The 16107-nt window shown below is 38.5% G+C and overlaps 1 protein-coding gene across 2 annotated transcripts; it reads right to left on the bottom strand.

Annotated features, from left to right (window-relative positions):
* Positions 1-156: 156 nt before the first annotated feature.
* LRIT3 (leucine rich repeat, Ig-like and transmembrane domains 3) lies at positions 157-15120 on the bottom strand. 2 transcript variants are annotated; one of them, XM_069013344.1, is made up of 4 exons: positions 14979-15120; positions 13238-13716; positions 5365-5670; positions 157-4336 (listed from the first exon to the last, which is right to left on the bottom strand). In XM_069013344.1, the coding sequence occupies exons 1-4, from the start codon at positions 15092-15094 to the stop codon at positions 3273-3275; spliced, it is 1965 nt and encodes a 654-aa protein (XP_068869445.1). In that variant the 5' UTR covers positions 15095-15120; the 3' UTR covers positions 157-3272. The 2 variants fall into 2 exon arrangements, with proteins under 2 accessions (XP_068869445.1, XP_068869443.1); XM_069013342.1 differs by lacking the exon at positions 14979-15120 and adding an exon at positions 14683-14757.
* Positions 15121-16107: the final 987 nt, after the last annotated feature.

The following is a 16107-nucleotide window of genomic DNA, read 5'->3' as shown; positions in this document are numbered from 1 at the left end:
CAGCTTTCTGTCTGTATTCTCTCTCATTCCTTTTCAGATTTCCTTTTGTCCCCACAGCTACACTCATCATATATTGTCTAAAGCTATAAACAAAGACAAAAGGGTCAGGAAAACACACTGTCTTGTATAAAAACAATTCTTTATTTTCACATCAAAACAACTTCTATTTTAATTACTTCTTTGAAAAGGTGTTGAGTTTAAAATGTCCTTTGTTTAGCCTCCTAGGTACAGTCCAAGTCTGATGGTTTTGCTATTACAGACATTTCCGTGTTACACATGAAAAAGTTTTCTCTCTTGATTCCCTGCCTGAGAACAGTATGAGAATCTGATGTGGTGCAAGGAATATAAAGTCCACTGTGAGCAATGGCAAGCAAGAACTAAAATAAATGCATGGATGCCTTAAGTTTGGCTTAGTAAGTGCACATTGAAGCCAAGATCATGGTTTACTATCATAAGTACTAAGGCCCACTGAAGCTCTCAATAAAAACGAGGTTTACTTAGAATTCAGCTCACATTTCTCAGTTATTTCATTAGTCATCCTATTTTGATTGTAGGTAACGTATAAAAAGAAGTCTAACCTTTTTGGTGAAAAGCAGGATGAATTCAGAAAACAAAGTGCAAAATATACAAAAGCTGATACATAAACATGGGTTAAATCCTCTCCAAATGCTCCTACCAGGCAAGCACAGATTAAAGTCATCATTGTTCATACTGATGATTGATCCAGCACTGCATTTCAGAAGACATTGCACAAATGATCATTGGTGACAAAATCTATCTCACAATGATTCCATCATTAGCAATTGACAAAATAAAAAATTACATCTGTTAGCAAAGTATTTCTTCAGCTCTTTAATTAAACCAATCCTGCGTGATACAGTGCAAACATCTTGATTGCGTCATTTGCCCTTTGTGTCAAATTCCTACCAAAATTCCCCAGCACATTTGGTGTTTTGACAGGAGTTACAGAAGCATGTCTCGATTACGTAACTTTTGCCTCAAGAACTGCAGAAAAAATAATGTATAACATGTTTTCTTGAAGGAACATTCTCTTTATAGTAAATTCCATCTTTGATATACTGATAGCCCATGGGGCCAGAGATTAATTTCTAACTTTAGGACATGCTAATTCCACAAGGATTAGTCAAACCAAAAGGTTTAACATTCATAAGTGAGCTCTCTCAAGCAAACTGTGCACCACCTCAGTTCAACATATTGATGTATCACCTACAAGTCAGCTGATATAACTTTTGAGCTTCAGAACTAGATTTAGAGCTTTGAAACCTGAAATCAAATACTTTCCAGGAAAAAAAGAAAGGTTAAAACAATCGTTCCCATTAACAACAAACATGGTGTTTTTAATTGGAAACACCTTCAACAACTACCAACTATACTGTCTATCAGGAAAATAGAAGGCAGATATTGTAACGCTTCAGGTCCTGTTAAAAACTTGGTTTGCCATTAACTTGTCAGATGAACCTTGGTTTTGACACAAAAAGAATCTGTTTTCCCTAAAAAATCCTAAATTTAAAAAAAAAAAAACAACAACCCTGCCAAAGTAAAATATTCCTCTTAAAAAGCTAAAACCATTTTCATTGCAATCCAAATCATTCATGGAAAAAAGAAGAAAGACTGATTTGTAACCGCACACAATTGTAACACAGAAAGGAATACCAAGGCTAATTCTAAGCAGGCAAGCTGATTTTGCACTTTTGAACACCTCACATGCTTCTTTATTACAGCTCCCATAGTCTCAAATACTCATTCTACTAATCCTGGTCACTGAACAGCATGGTGTAGGTACTACAGAGATTTTTCAGTGTGTTCCTTTCCCACCATGATTTTATGTTGGTGGCTTTTTGACAAAGTGTTTTCCTCTCACCAAGCCAGCCCTTACAAGATAGGCTCATCAGCATTCCAGCAGGCAAAATTTCATCCCACATTAGTGACACTGAGAAATGCCACTGTTTTGAAGCTGACAAACTAAGCTTTGGTTTGTAGCTTTGAGGAATATTTCTCCCTCTGGAATGTGTAGATTTCCAATTTCCTAGCAAAAAAACCCCAGTTCTTCTAGGCATAAAAAGGTCCAAGAAAAGAACAGAGCTGTAATTTTTAGGAAAAACTGTGGCTCACAATTCATACATACTTCTAAACAAAATATCTGAACCTAGAACAACAAAAGTTCTCTTACTTACTTCAGGCATTAAAAAAATTAGCCCCAGAATAGACTATTCACTATTAACATTAATAGGCAATTCTGAATTCATTGTTACTATTAATTCCTGATTTTTAAACATTGGGAAGCATACTCACAATTAACTTTCACTATGCTCATTAAACTTCACATCCACCATGACCTGAGGACAAAAATTCCTCTTGCTGTATCTCGAAATGTATTATATTAATGCAGTGTAGTACATAATATTGTGCAATATCTGTGTAATATATAGATATAAGAGTGTGTGTGGTATTACACAGTACCACAGAATTTTCTGTACAGAGATTTCTGAAATTGAGGTATATGGACAGACACATCCAAGTAAATTCTAAGGCTGAGATTTTGCAATAAGATCATTTGATGTAAATTAACATTATTATCAAGTGTCTCTCTCAGAGTACCTCATAGTATCTTTCCTGAGCTTCAGGACACTAAAGCAGCTTCTTTGCCCTTTGCAATAACATCTGCAAAATGACAATACAATGTGTTTTGTACCTCTCAAGAGTCCATAAACTGTGACTTCAGTTTCGACCGGCCTGAGAATACTTTCAACACAAGACACTGTACAAACAGCTGTATAACACCTCAAAGCACAAGCTAACATCAGAAGAAAACTTGTATATTCAAATAAAGTTTTGACTCCAATAGAAGTAGCTAAAACTGTTTTTCTAATATTTTGAAGTACATCACTTTCAAGAAAATTGAGATTCATGTTTGATACATGCAACTAGCACATCATGTGGTGAAATGAGGGAAGAGAAAACAGAATGTTTTAATAAAAACATAAAATATCTTTAGCCAGGGAACCATTTCATGCTGTATTTTTCTTTGGAAGAACATCATTTCTTCACATCCAAAATCACAAACATGAAAACAAAGAAAATAAACAGGCAATATTTTTCTTCTATTCTCCTTCCTACCCACCACCATCCAGTAAAACTCTACATCAGATAATGTATTCTGACCATCATCTAGCATCAACCTGCTTCCAGATGCAGTATCATCATTTTGAAGTAATTTTACCTATCATTTATTTCATCTCCACCCTCACCCTTCAACACAGATACTCAGACCTGGAGCCCTCACTTCTGAAGGTCATTTGAGAATCCATGCTTGACCTAGAGCAAAGGAGAAGTCTTTCTGACTCATCTGTGTACCTTCGTGCCCAGAGCTGGTCTCCTGCAGTCAGTGTTCGGGGCTTCAGTGACACTGTTTCAAATTGCACATAGGTCTCTTTTGCAAGTTCAGCTTCCTTTGCAGATTTTGGTCTTAAATGAAGTTTTAAAACTTTGTAGAGTAAGAAAAATATCAGAGGTAAAATAACCACGCATGCTGCACTGCTGGCCACTATCAGAATAGAAAACTGAGAGCTGCTTTCATCAGTTAACCCATCAGTGGAGAAAACAACACACTGCTCTTTTGTAGGTGGCACACCTTTGGGTGAGACACATGCCATATACTGAGTACTAGGTTGCAAACCATCAATTGTGACTTTGTTTTTGTTAGAATCAGTGCTGAGAGGCAACATATCTTTCTCACCATACTTGGAGTATAACACAGTCACAGCAGAATTGCCTGTGGCACTGACAGTGTTCCAAGTTAAGGTCACCCTTTCATCAGTTTCACTGATTACTCTTAGGTCCTTCACAGTAACATTTTGCTCAGCCACACCTGCTGTATTTAATGAAGTATCCTTACCTTTCTTGCTTAAATCTCCAGTCTGCTTTTTGTTCCCATTTGTCACTGCCTTTGAAATTTTCCTTCCATCTAACATGAGCCTGGATTGCTTTTTGTCAGTAAATGTCATGCTGGTTGATCTTTCAGTGCTAACCAGAGCTGTGGTGGTCGGTTTGGTGGGAAGAGGTGTGGTTGTCCTCTCGGGTTCCTGCTTGGATTCCTCCTGAGTTGTATTCTGCCTCTCAGCCTCTGGCTTCCTTCCATACTTCTGTGGTGACAGAGTTGTAGTAACTACACCAACCACTGTGACAGTCACAGCAGCTTCTGACATTCCTGCCAAGTTCTTGGCTTTACATCTGTATTCTCCTGCGTCCTTGTATGAAATTCCTGTCAAGCTTATTATGGACCATCTGACACCTTCTCCAGGAGTTTCTTGAATTACTATGGGAAAATGCAGAGAGTAAAACATTATGAATGGGAAGTAAAGAGGAAGTAAACATTATCAGACTACTTCTTCCCTTTCTGCCAGAAGGAATCACATGTATGAAAATTTTAAAAATGAAAAACAAGCAGTCAAAAAAACCCAACAACAACAAAAAAAACACCCCAAAACTAAACCAAATTCCCAAAACGAACTGTGGAATTCCCAGCCATACTCTATTACTAAATAAAAGTGCTCAGCTTCAGTCAAAATGGAAACAAATGTCTGGTAATTAGAATATAGTTCACAGTTTCACTAAGAAAAACAGAACCACATGAAGTGAAATCAAATGTCTTAAAGTTGCTATTGACTCTCAAATACAAGACCCGCTGACTTCACGTGACACTGATTGTGCAACCCATTTAAAACACTATTGGAAATTACCTTTGTCCTAAGATATTTCAGTACTCTTACCTTCATCAGACCTACGATAGCTGCTAACTCCTTGGCATCAGCAAGTAGCATTTTTTACATTTAAGTTACTACATAAGTATCTGTCAGAGCAGCTAGAATGATATCAGACAATGGCAGCCTTGCAACATTTGCAAATAACATAGAAAACATGAATTTGGAAAATCTTGTGTTTACAATGCTGAGTTTTAACTGGCTCAGTTATGGCCTCACTGGCTTTTTCAACATTAACATTTTTGAACAGACGTTCCAGCAACAAATTCTCCTTTCTGCTTTCCAGCTTCTGAGTTAGGGTCCAGCTAATCCAACCTCCATTTTCCTTTATCCTTCCCCCACTTCATCCATGTCTTCCTTCCACACACATTGTTCTTGTAACAGACCACATCCAGAATCAAAACACTCTGCTGGACCTGTTAAGACTGAGAACTAGACAAAGAATTTTGTAACAACCATTGCACTGATATGACTGCCAGCTTGGTGCAATACATGGTCCATTGTTACTCATTACAATGATCTCAAAGTACAAGCAACCCAACAGTTTTTGGTTCTCCCATTTCCTATAAAAGAGCAGTTGTACCTGTATAGTTCACTGGAATATTGTCTGACCTAGTCCAAGTGAGCTGTGGTGTTGGGTACCCCGTGGCGTCACAGCGTAGCAGGACGTTGCTGCCCAGTGGTGAGGTGATTTTTGTTGCTGAGGTCATCACAGATGGTTTAAGACACTGCTCTAACTCAGCTCTCTGGAACAAGATTCCTGCCAGGTTCTCAGGACCACTACATGAAACCAATGGATCAAGAAGTACAACAGAGGTGTCCACAATTTTGGAAAATTCAATTAGCTTTGAAATGCGACAGTCACAAAACCATGGGTTGTCCTGAAAACCTGAGGCAGGGAGGGAAGAGGGGAAAGAAAAAAAACCATTGTCAGTCAATATATGGATATTGTGATTACAGTATGACACATGACTACCACCAAATACAATCAAGGACAATCCTGGACCTATTCTGAGTTAATCTTTTCTCTTTCAACTTGTGGTTTTTGTTCAGATGATTGGTGGGGGAGTATTTTCAGAAGTTAGGGAGAACAGTATGGAAGTTTATTAAGCTAAATATCTTCTTCACAGAAGTTTACAGGAGCATAGTGATGTGCTGGCACTACCTGTGCTTAACTTTGCTATTTATCTACGAAAAAACACTTTGAAAAGGTGTCTTAAGACTGATGATATATTTTCACCTGCCTGTGCCTACTGGAAAGACAGCTTCTCAGGGCTATTACTTCAGGTCACTCTCCTCTGCTATAAGTCCTTCTTTGGGCTCTTACAGCTTAACCTTCCCTGACCCTTTCTTTCAATGCTTGAGGAGAACATGATGTTTTAGGGTTTAGAGCTTACACCAACATCTCTACTCCTTGAATAAAGGGATAAAGAATAAGGAGAAAAAGGTTTATGCCAACAAAATTCTTATCTGGCTCTGAACTACACCAATATTGTTACAAGCCTGGCTTCAATTTAGTACAGCCTCTGAAATATATTCAAGAATAACAGAAGAGTAGAAAATAGGAAGGATCACAAAACACCATGATGACTAATATTTTTATGATGGCATATAGGAATGCTCTCTCTCTTCTGCCAGGGACAAAAACATTTGCTTCTTGGTTCCAGTCTATGAATTAGAAGCTTTTCCCTCCTCATGAACTTATTATATTGCAAGACAACAGCCATTTCTGAGGATTATCAGTCTAAATCCTCAGCTGCTATTGATTACTCCACTATCTTGACTTTCACAGAGCAACAATGGCTTCACCAGGTAAAATACAACCCAGCATATCACTCAGGAGTTCAAGTATTTTCTTACTAGACTTACACTTTTGGGTATGCCTTTCTTATTTTTCCCAAGTACTAATAATAAACAAAACTTATGGTCTGAAATAAGGGTGGTATGCAAGGACCCCTCACTACTCAATTTACTGATCAGTACAATAGACAAGTCATATAAGTCAAACCAGGATTAAAAGAAAGAAAGAGCCCTAAACACCTGCAAATATTGTTCAGTGTGTATTGTTAAGAATTATCAAAACAGATCTTGGAAAAATGATGGGGTTTGTTCTGGAAAAAGACTGCAGATGAAACAATACATGAATATTTTACTGCTTCTTCCTTTTATCACCAGACCAAGATTAGGTTATTTTGAGCATAATGGTAGTGATTGGTTAAAACTGTGGTAAACCCCCATTAATCCCTGCTCTTTAAAACAAGACTTGACCTGAAGAGATTCCATGACTTTGACATCACAATCCAATTTCACCCCTTCCAGACAGAAGAGATTTTACATCAATTCACTACTTATTATTTGCTGGAGCAGAGAAGGAGAAGTCAAAGGAAAGTGAATCAGCAACTGCTTTTCCTCAAAAAAATCTCCAAAATATAAAAATTTGCCTGCAAACTTCACACATATATTCATAAGGAGAAAAGACACTATCCAAGTGTTTTCCATATCTAGACACATCAACTGTTTGTGCTTATGAAAATTCTGCTCAATCAAGCACATGTATGTAACTATTTGTGCTCATCTTTTCAATAGGGAAGCTTTGTAGTTACAGACAATACTTCTGTCGTTTTCTTTTGCTTTTCGCTTGTAAGGGGTCGATTTTCCTCACTATGTTAAGAAATTTACTGCAGGAAAGGAAGGGGTTTATTATTGTTTCTAACCTACTCAAAGCACTCAAAAGCCTTTGAAATAGACCAAAAAAAATGGTTACATTAGAAAAGACCTTTAAGACCATCAAGTCCAACTGCTAACCCAGCACTGCCAAGTCCAGCACTAAACCATGTCCCTGAGTGCCATGTCTACACATCTTTTAAATACCTCCAGGAACAGTGATTTCACCACTTCCCTGACCCCACTTTCAATGAAGGAACTTTTCCTAATATGTGTACCTACATAGCTCTCATATCCTCCCAGTGTCCTGGAGAAAAGCCAAAGTCATTAAAATAGGTATCAGAAATTGACAAAATAAAAGGAATGATGAGGCAACGGTGAACAGTCCCTAGACTGGATGGTTGTTAGTCCAGCTTGGGACACAGGTTTGACCATCTGTGTGTAGGGTGAAGGAAAAGTTATGTCAGTCAGACACCTCATCTTCCCCATCCATTATGATTCCTGTGCAACTGCCTAAAGAAGCAGGACTTATACAAATACACATAATATATACAGCTACAGGAGTTCCTTCCTTGCCTCCACGGCACAACCCCTCTGTTTATCTGTGTCTTGCCAGTATCTGACAGAATTCACATTATTTCTACCCATTGTAAATCGCCAAGTCATGTGAATTCCCAAAATGAAAAGATGAAAGCACTATTGAGTTGGAAGCAAGATAAAACACTGAATTTCATTGTACTTCAGTTAGTGTTGAAGAGAATAGAAATGTGAATGTAAACCTAGTTTCCAAACTACAAGGGGCATTTTGAACTTTAACAGCTTGTGTTGACAGGATGTTAGAAGTGAAAACAAACACATGAAAAAATAAAGAAAGGGTTAAAAAGGGGGGAAAAATAAGAAAATGGAAAATATTAGGGAGCTTTAATAAAAGAAATAATTTCTTAAGAAGCAAAAATGAAAATAATGATAAATCTCTGATGGCACATGTGTCTGAGGAAAGAGAAAGTCTTTATAAACCCTGGATTTTTTTGTAGAAATATCAAGGCAGCTTGTTGATCTGAGAAATAAATACTAGCCCAAGCAAAACAAACATTGATAAATATTTATACATTGTGATATACCAATGCAGTGTTATTTTAATATTAATTACTCTTTTTCTACAAGATTTCTAACCCTTTATTCTAGATTTAGCATATTTTATATTTACTCTCACACATTTGTATGTGTGCTTGCATGTACAACGGCAAACTTATGTATATGCGTGTCTGTGCATGCACATTTTTGTAGTCTTTTGTAGCAGGGTTTCCCTGTGCTGTGTCAATATGGACTTTAGCTATGAGCAAAATTTCTTTTGTAAATCAGTAACCAGACTCAGACGATAACTTGTGTAGCACACTGCTTTTCAGTTGCTGCGAAATAGCAAGATGTAAAGCATTCAAGTTTCAGGCTGATAGAAGTATTCACCACTGCCTGGGCCAGCCTACCCCAGGCTCTTTCCAACTGAACCTACACATTTTGATCCATGGTTCTAAACAGCAAATTCCATATCCAACACTGTGTCACATGGCAATGGTTAGGGAGCAGTTTCAGGAAAAGCAGTATCTACCCAATGGCTCAGCATAACAGCTGGGAGCCTGACGGACCTGCAGCATTCCAAATTTCTGGCACCTCTGCACATAACAGAGGCAAGATCTCACACAACTGCCACTCTGTCAAATGCTGGACTCTTCTGTTCCTCTCAGTGACTCACCAGAGCCCACCATACAGAAAACGCTACTGCCATCGTTCCTGCCAGAAATGTAAATCTCTGTACAGCAGCCAGGGCTGAAACGCAGCTGTGATTTGGATCAAAGTATTAGGCTATGGCTCCAGAGGTAACCAAGAGGGCCAGATGAATTCACACACTGGTCCCCCAATCATTTGCACTGTTTAATTTTCAGCTCACTCCACAGCTTTGTTTTGAGCTGTTGCAAAGAGCACTTTCCAAGGCAAAGCCAGACATGGGTCCAGGGACAGTTTACACTCCAGGGATTGCTGCCTGATAGGCTTATGGATGAGACAACACCAAGGGTGGCTCCCCTCTGTCCTGCCCCCAATGCAAGTGCAGCAGGCTTCGTACCTCCGAACGATTCCACATGTCTGTCAGCCCTCCAGGCATACAACATACCCCTGCTGATTCATATTACAAAAGCCCAGTTGAACAGTTTCCAGTGCAATTCTCACATAACTTGAGGCAGGTTAGACTGAAGAAAAAACATCCCCACTCCCAGAATTACATGTTAGGGTCACTCTAGAATCCTGTAGAGCTCCCAGAAAACCAAGGGCTAAATCTTACGAAGTGTGGAACAGACAGTCAGCTTTAAAGAGAGCTGGCCATAAACTGTGTGGATGAGAGCCAGAGTGAGCCACTTGGCCATATTCCCTAACCTTCTTTCATTTAGCACCATGCACACACAGAGGAACATCATACAGTGGGAGGTAGTTAAAAAACCCAAACCTCTAAGTACAGAGATGATGAACTGGAATACAGGGATGCTAACACACCAGTCCTCTGGCAAAAGTAGTCTTTGGCTCCTCCAAGAGTCCTTGAAGCAAACATGGGGAACTTGAACTTTCTCATACGTGCAACCATCTTGATGTTCAGTCAAGACACTGAAGATAAAATTGCCTCTTGGTGTTAAAAAATACATTTGCACAAACATTTGAGATTAGGGTCTTGCTAGTTTTGATCTTGTTAATTACACACAAGTGACAATCCTGTTTTGACAGAACCAGGACAAAAGACAGCTCAAGCCATAATTGATTACACTAATTAGAATCTGACTGCTGTTTTCCTGACTAGACAAAACCAGCATTTATTTACTCTGGGTCCCAGCTTCCAGCAGAGTTCTGGCTGCAGTGACCATTCCATGTAGGTACATAGGTCAGGCTGAACGCTCCCACAGAGAGTGGCTGGAGCACCTAGGACACTCTTGAGCATCAAAGCGTGCAATTGTGGTCATCACATTTTAAGAGAAACATTTTTTTAAACCTAAAGGAGTCCAAATGGAACCAGTAACTATGGTAAAAAATGAAAAAAAAACCAAAAAAACAAACCACACACAGCAAAAAAAAACCCAAACCAAACCAAAAACAAACAAACAAAAAACCCCAACAAAACCAAAACGAAGCAAAAAAACCCCATCCAAACAAAAACCAAACAACAACAACAAAATTAAAAAGCCCACAAAACAAGCAAGCAAACTAACAAAACAACAACAACAACAAAAACCAACCAAAAAAAACCCCAAAAACCTTCATATTATATTAGAAGCTGGTGAAAGAAATGGTGTGGTTAGTTAGGATGGCAAACAGGGAAGGAAAACCTATGAAAGACTACTGCAAGAGATGGTGATTAGTTTTTCTGTATGCCCATGCCCTATAGGACAAGGGGTAATCAGCTTAGTTTGCAGTAAGGGAGATTGAGGTTAGATATTTAGAGAAACTTTCTCACTACCCTGATAGATAAGCACTGGAGGAGGTTACCACGAAAGGCTCTGGGGTGGTCTGGCCACAGGCTTTAAGAACAGCACTGGCTTTACCAGAATGGCTCAGTTCCTCTGGATCTGTATCCCAGCAGGCTAGGTCCTTCCTGACCACATACCTCTGTGATCCCTATCTGTAGCTCAGAGCAGGAGGAGAGTATCTATGGGATGCGCTTCTTCTTCCTCAGGCTCCAGCAAGCCCAATAGAGACAGGAGGGGTGTCAGAAAAGAAGCACTAAGACTCAGTGGAGTCTAAATAAACTTATCAAAATAACCCATGACACAAAGAGCATTGCACTTTCTAATCTCCAGAGAAAGGGGACGTTTTCTTATTCACCACAGAGTTTCTCATGTAGCAAACACTGTCTGTCTGCTTTGGGATACACTCATCAGAAAACTATGATGTCAATGAAAAAAAAATCCACCTAATTCCTCCACAGCTTATCTAAGGTAGATTTACTCAATGTTACACAAGGAAAGTACTACCTGGCATCATGTATTCTCAGGTGCAAATCTATAATAGCTGCACAGAGCCTCCCTTAGCACCTAACATTAAAAAAAAAAAAAAAAAAAGAGAAGCAAGGTTCTGTTTAAACCCAGTGTGTGTTACCCTCTGGAGATCTGTGTTAAAACCCGATTGTATTTCATAACAGAAAATGGTCCAAAGGTCACATCCCAAGCCCCCAAAGAACTCAATGCTGACACCAGAGGGTTTGCTAGGACTACAGGAGGCTGGAAGAGTGCCTGCATCAAGGAAGCCTGCAGATGGTTCCCAGAGTTAAGGGGAGAGAAGAGTGTGTGAGGTTTCAGGATTTTTTGGTGTTTGTTTTCTTGACTTGGGTTCGAGGTTTTTGTTGGCTTTTTTTTTTTTTTGTTAGCTCCTTTTGTTGTGTCTTTTAAGTGGTGAGGACTATATAAGACAAGAAAACCAATTAACCTCATGGACTCCCACAGGAGATAATGATGATTAGATCTAGCACAGTCAGCTCCCACTTTATAACTTCCTGTAGTCTTCAGTGCAGGGACAGGGAAAGGAGTACTGAGATGGACTTACTCTTACAGCTTTTAGTCTTTTGGTTTTTTAATCCTGAATAAATGAAAACCCTTTAATGATGCAAGCCTACAGTTATCATGCTTATGAAGCCATGAAGCCTACTTTCATCTATTAAGTTACTCATAAAAAATATGATCTGAATGAGAGTTTCAAGCTGCAATTTCTGCTGTGAAACAAAGCAGCTGAACAAATGAACAGTGAATTGTGGGGGTTTAGACCAAGAAATTGGAAATATGGGGCAGTGCAATGCAGGACAGATCTTTATCAGTCCTTACAGGATTGCTGCAGTAGAGACAGCCAGCTGGTTTTCCTCCCTTCCACCTGCTGCACTACAAAAACGTCAAAACATGCACTTATGTGTGAACACTAGAAAAGATAGAAAAGAACACTACTGATAGAACTGTTCCAGCCTGAGACTGAAGAAGAGAAAGGAGTTACCCTGGCAAGACTAGGAAGTGGAGATAAGGTTAAGATAAAGCACAATGCCACAAAGAGAACTGATGCAATTGCATACTAGAGAAAGGGATCAAATGATGAAAAAAATCAGAGTCTGATCAAATTATTCTTAAATACTTACCTCAAACACTATAAAAAGTACTGTGGATATGTAGGGATCACATTCCTGTTCTCTCTCATATTCAATATGTAAATTGGGCAAAAAACTTCAGGATAATTAGTCAGCTTTAGAGTAATGCAAGGTCAACAGAGGTCCCGGGAAGAGCAGAGTTGCCCTATTTTGAGCCACCAACACCACCTGCAGCATTATGCCACAGGACAGGCTTTATATGAGGATCAGCTCTAGCTACTTGCTTGGCCTGTGAGCCTCTGGAAAAAAAGCTGTTGCAAATGGACATGCTTATAGTTGCAAACACATACAGAGATGAGGGAAATGTCACCAGAAACACAATTTAAGTTATGCATTTATATAGCTACTGAATACTCCAAATGGCCTGCATTCCTGCAGACTGGATTCTCATAGCTTTTACTTCAGATTTATAACTTTGAGGTAACAACACACATGGAGGTCACTATCTTAATTTCATGGTTTTCTGTTACTAACAGAAAACAAATAAATAATAACAGAGCAAACCAGAAGTCTGACCTGGGTAAAAACCCCTTTTCCTGCATCCTAGGCTGGTGCCCTAACGACTCTCACTTTCAATTTAATGTTTAGGTACATTTCAATAAGGAATGAGACGGGCTGTTTAACATACCCAAAATTACTCTCTGCGTCACCAGAATGTCTGTGTTCTTGGACATGACAGCTCCTGAGAAGGGGGGCCAAATGTCCATGAGGTCTGATGGCAAGGTGGTCAGCTTGTTGCTGGATAGGTCCAGGTAGGTGAGGTTTCTCAGGTAGCGGCCAGCATCAGCGGGAATGCTGGTCACTTTGTTGTTGTGCAGATCAAGAGTCCGTAAGTTGGGCATCTCTGCCAGGGATTCCCAAGGGAAAGTTGAAAGCAGATTACCATCCAGCCTCAGCTCATGCAGTTGTTTCAAGTTATAGAAGCTGCTGATATCAATGTTGGCCACACAGTTGTAAGTGACCCACAGGTATTTGAGATCTACCAAGTAGTAAAAGGCTTCAGTTGGAATCCTTCGTATGACAGTTTTCTCTATACGAAGTTTTACAGTATCCACAGGAATATTCACAGGGATCTCATACATGTCAGGGTCATTACAGAGTACAGACCTAGCACCAGGGCAAAAAAAAAAAAAAAAAAAAGGAGAGACATATTTGCATTTATTTATCAGAAATTTGAATTTCAGATTTAAATGCAAATGCTGTAACGTTCTGCAACACTACTACCAGAACAATGAACACTGAAATCAAGAACAGTCCCCTGCATTTAAAATTTGAACAAACTCCACAAACATGGAGTCTCTAAAGACAAGAAGAATACAAAGCAGAACTGATCCTTTCACATTAAACCTAGATTTCCTTTATTCTAAAGTATGTAAGCACCACCGTCTACCCACCCCTCACTCTATTGGCAAATGAAAGACAGAAGCCATTGTACAAGGAATAATACATGCAGGTATCCCAAGTGTGAACTGTATGCCCCCTTATTAAAATTATTACAATTCAAAATGAAGATTACTAATCTCTAATTTTTCTGTATGATGAAGATTCAAAGTATTTTCTATACTTACCTTTCGGAATAGACTGAAAATTGAAAATATACCACAGAAAATTCAGTAAAGAAGAGCTTTCTAGCCCTCTTTCTGATGCCTATGTACAAATTACTTGCTTTATAGAGATGACAAGAACTTTCTGCTCACAATGATTTCAGTGAAATGGGATTTCTCAGCATTTTCACTTATTTGATTTCAGGAATCAATTTTTTTGGCATATATTGTTTGCACATACTAGCTTGAAGATTCCCCTGCCTTCTATAAGTCTATCCTTAATTTTCTCCTCCTTTTCTCTAGATTATTCCTTTATTTTACTTTTTCCTCGTGCAGCTTTATACCAGATAGGCTGTGACAATAAATAGCAATGACAAAGAATATCTCCTAAAATTGTCATGACAATACCAGGTCACCACATTTCAAATTAACTTCCTTACTATCAAAAATTACGTTATTTATTGCAGATTAAAAAAAAAAAAAAAAAAAAAAAAAAAAGAACTACTGTATTTATTTAAACCAGAATCACCTTACAGTAGTTAACTAGTTTGTAGAAATAGAAATGATATTGCAATAGCAGGAATGTCATGGAGCAGAAACAAATTGCCTCCTGAAAAAAATGAAGATACAGAGTAGCTAAGTACAAAGCCATAATCACCATCTGCTCCTGTTGAGGAATGCTGCTAGCCATAGAACACTAATGCAAAATATGCCTTCGTTTCAACTATGCTAGAACTAATTTGCAATCTCTGAGAATGTTATCTCCAATTTCTTCTACCCTTTTCCATATAAATTGCCCTATATAACAAATAATAAAATAGATACCTTGTTCCAGTGCCATCGCTTCTGCCATGGTAAACGCAAGTGCATTGTGAAGGGCAAAAGCCATGAACTTCTTCAAAAAAACTCACTAGGAGGTAGAAGTAAATAAACAGATACATGGCTTCCTCCCAGAAGAACTGACATGAAGAAATGTGAAAGCTTTATTCCTAGGCACTCATGTGCAGTGTGCTACAAATGTGAATGCAGCCATCCTTTTAGCAACAGCAGATTACAGCAGATTAGCCGAGATCTGTAGTTGCTTAACCTTCAAATGTATCCTGAGAGGCATCAGTTAAACCAGCTCATTCTTTACTCTGTCAGAACACACTCTGCTTCAAATCACATCCAACCGTGTTCCAAGGCTGTTTTAATATGTAGCTTGTAGAGTTAGTGTGTAATAAAGTATCTCTTTTCTTCTCCTAAGAGGCAGTGCATTAGTTACTGTCTATAAAGTGTTCCAAGGTTCCTGAAGGAAATCTAGTACACCATGAGGATATTGCATGGCATTTTCTTTAATACTGAAAATGGCAAATTAAGAGGAACCCTAGATTGTAGAGGTTTTAAAAAATCTTGTAAAACCAGGGTTTTGCCAAAAATACACATATACTTTAAATAAGTTTTACACTGCAAAGCCAAACTGCATATGCACACACACATAATAACTGGAGATAGATCTATACAAAGTCATCTTTTTCACCCTGAATAAATCCATTGCTCAGACTGCCAAAGGTATTTCTTGAAAATTAAACATCAGACCTATATAAACATAGGATTGACTTAGAAGTGATGAGAAATTACCATAAATATTTACTCAGTTTTATGTGCCTCCCAAGTGTGGAGCTTGAGGGCACATTTTGCCACATTTTCAGGATTTGCTGTGCAGTCACAACCACTAGAAACATGCTACTTACAATACAAAAGCTGTCTTTCCTACAAATTAATTTGGTTCTGCCAGTCAAAATTTTAAAAATACTTTAAATATGTTTAAATTCCTTCAAAATCCTAAAACTTAATAAAAGATCCTATGGGGTCAGGGTAGATATTTTGACACCCTAACATATTCACAGAAACAGAACTTTGCAAAGCATATCAACATGGACACTCAGTAAGGAAATATAGAGCCACAGGGAGT

This window comes from Aphelocoma coerulescens, chromosome 4, assembly GCF_041296385.1.
Source record: "Aphelocoma coerulescens isolate FSJ_1873_10779 chromosome 4, UR_Acoe_1.0, whole genome shotgun sequence".
Classification (NCBI taxonomy): Eukaryota; Metazoa; Chordata; class Aves; order Passeriformes; family Corvidae; genus Aphelocoma; species Aphelocoma coerulescens.
This window is presented reverse-complemented; position numbering and strand designations above follow the sequence as displayed.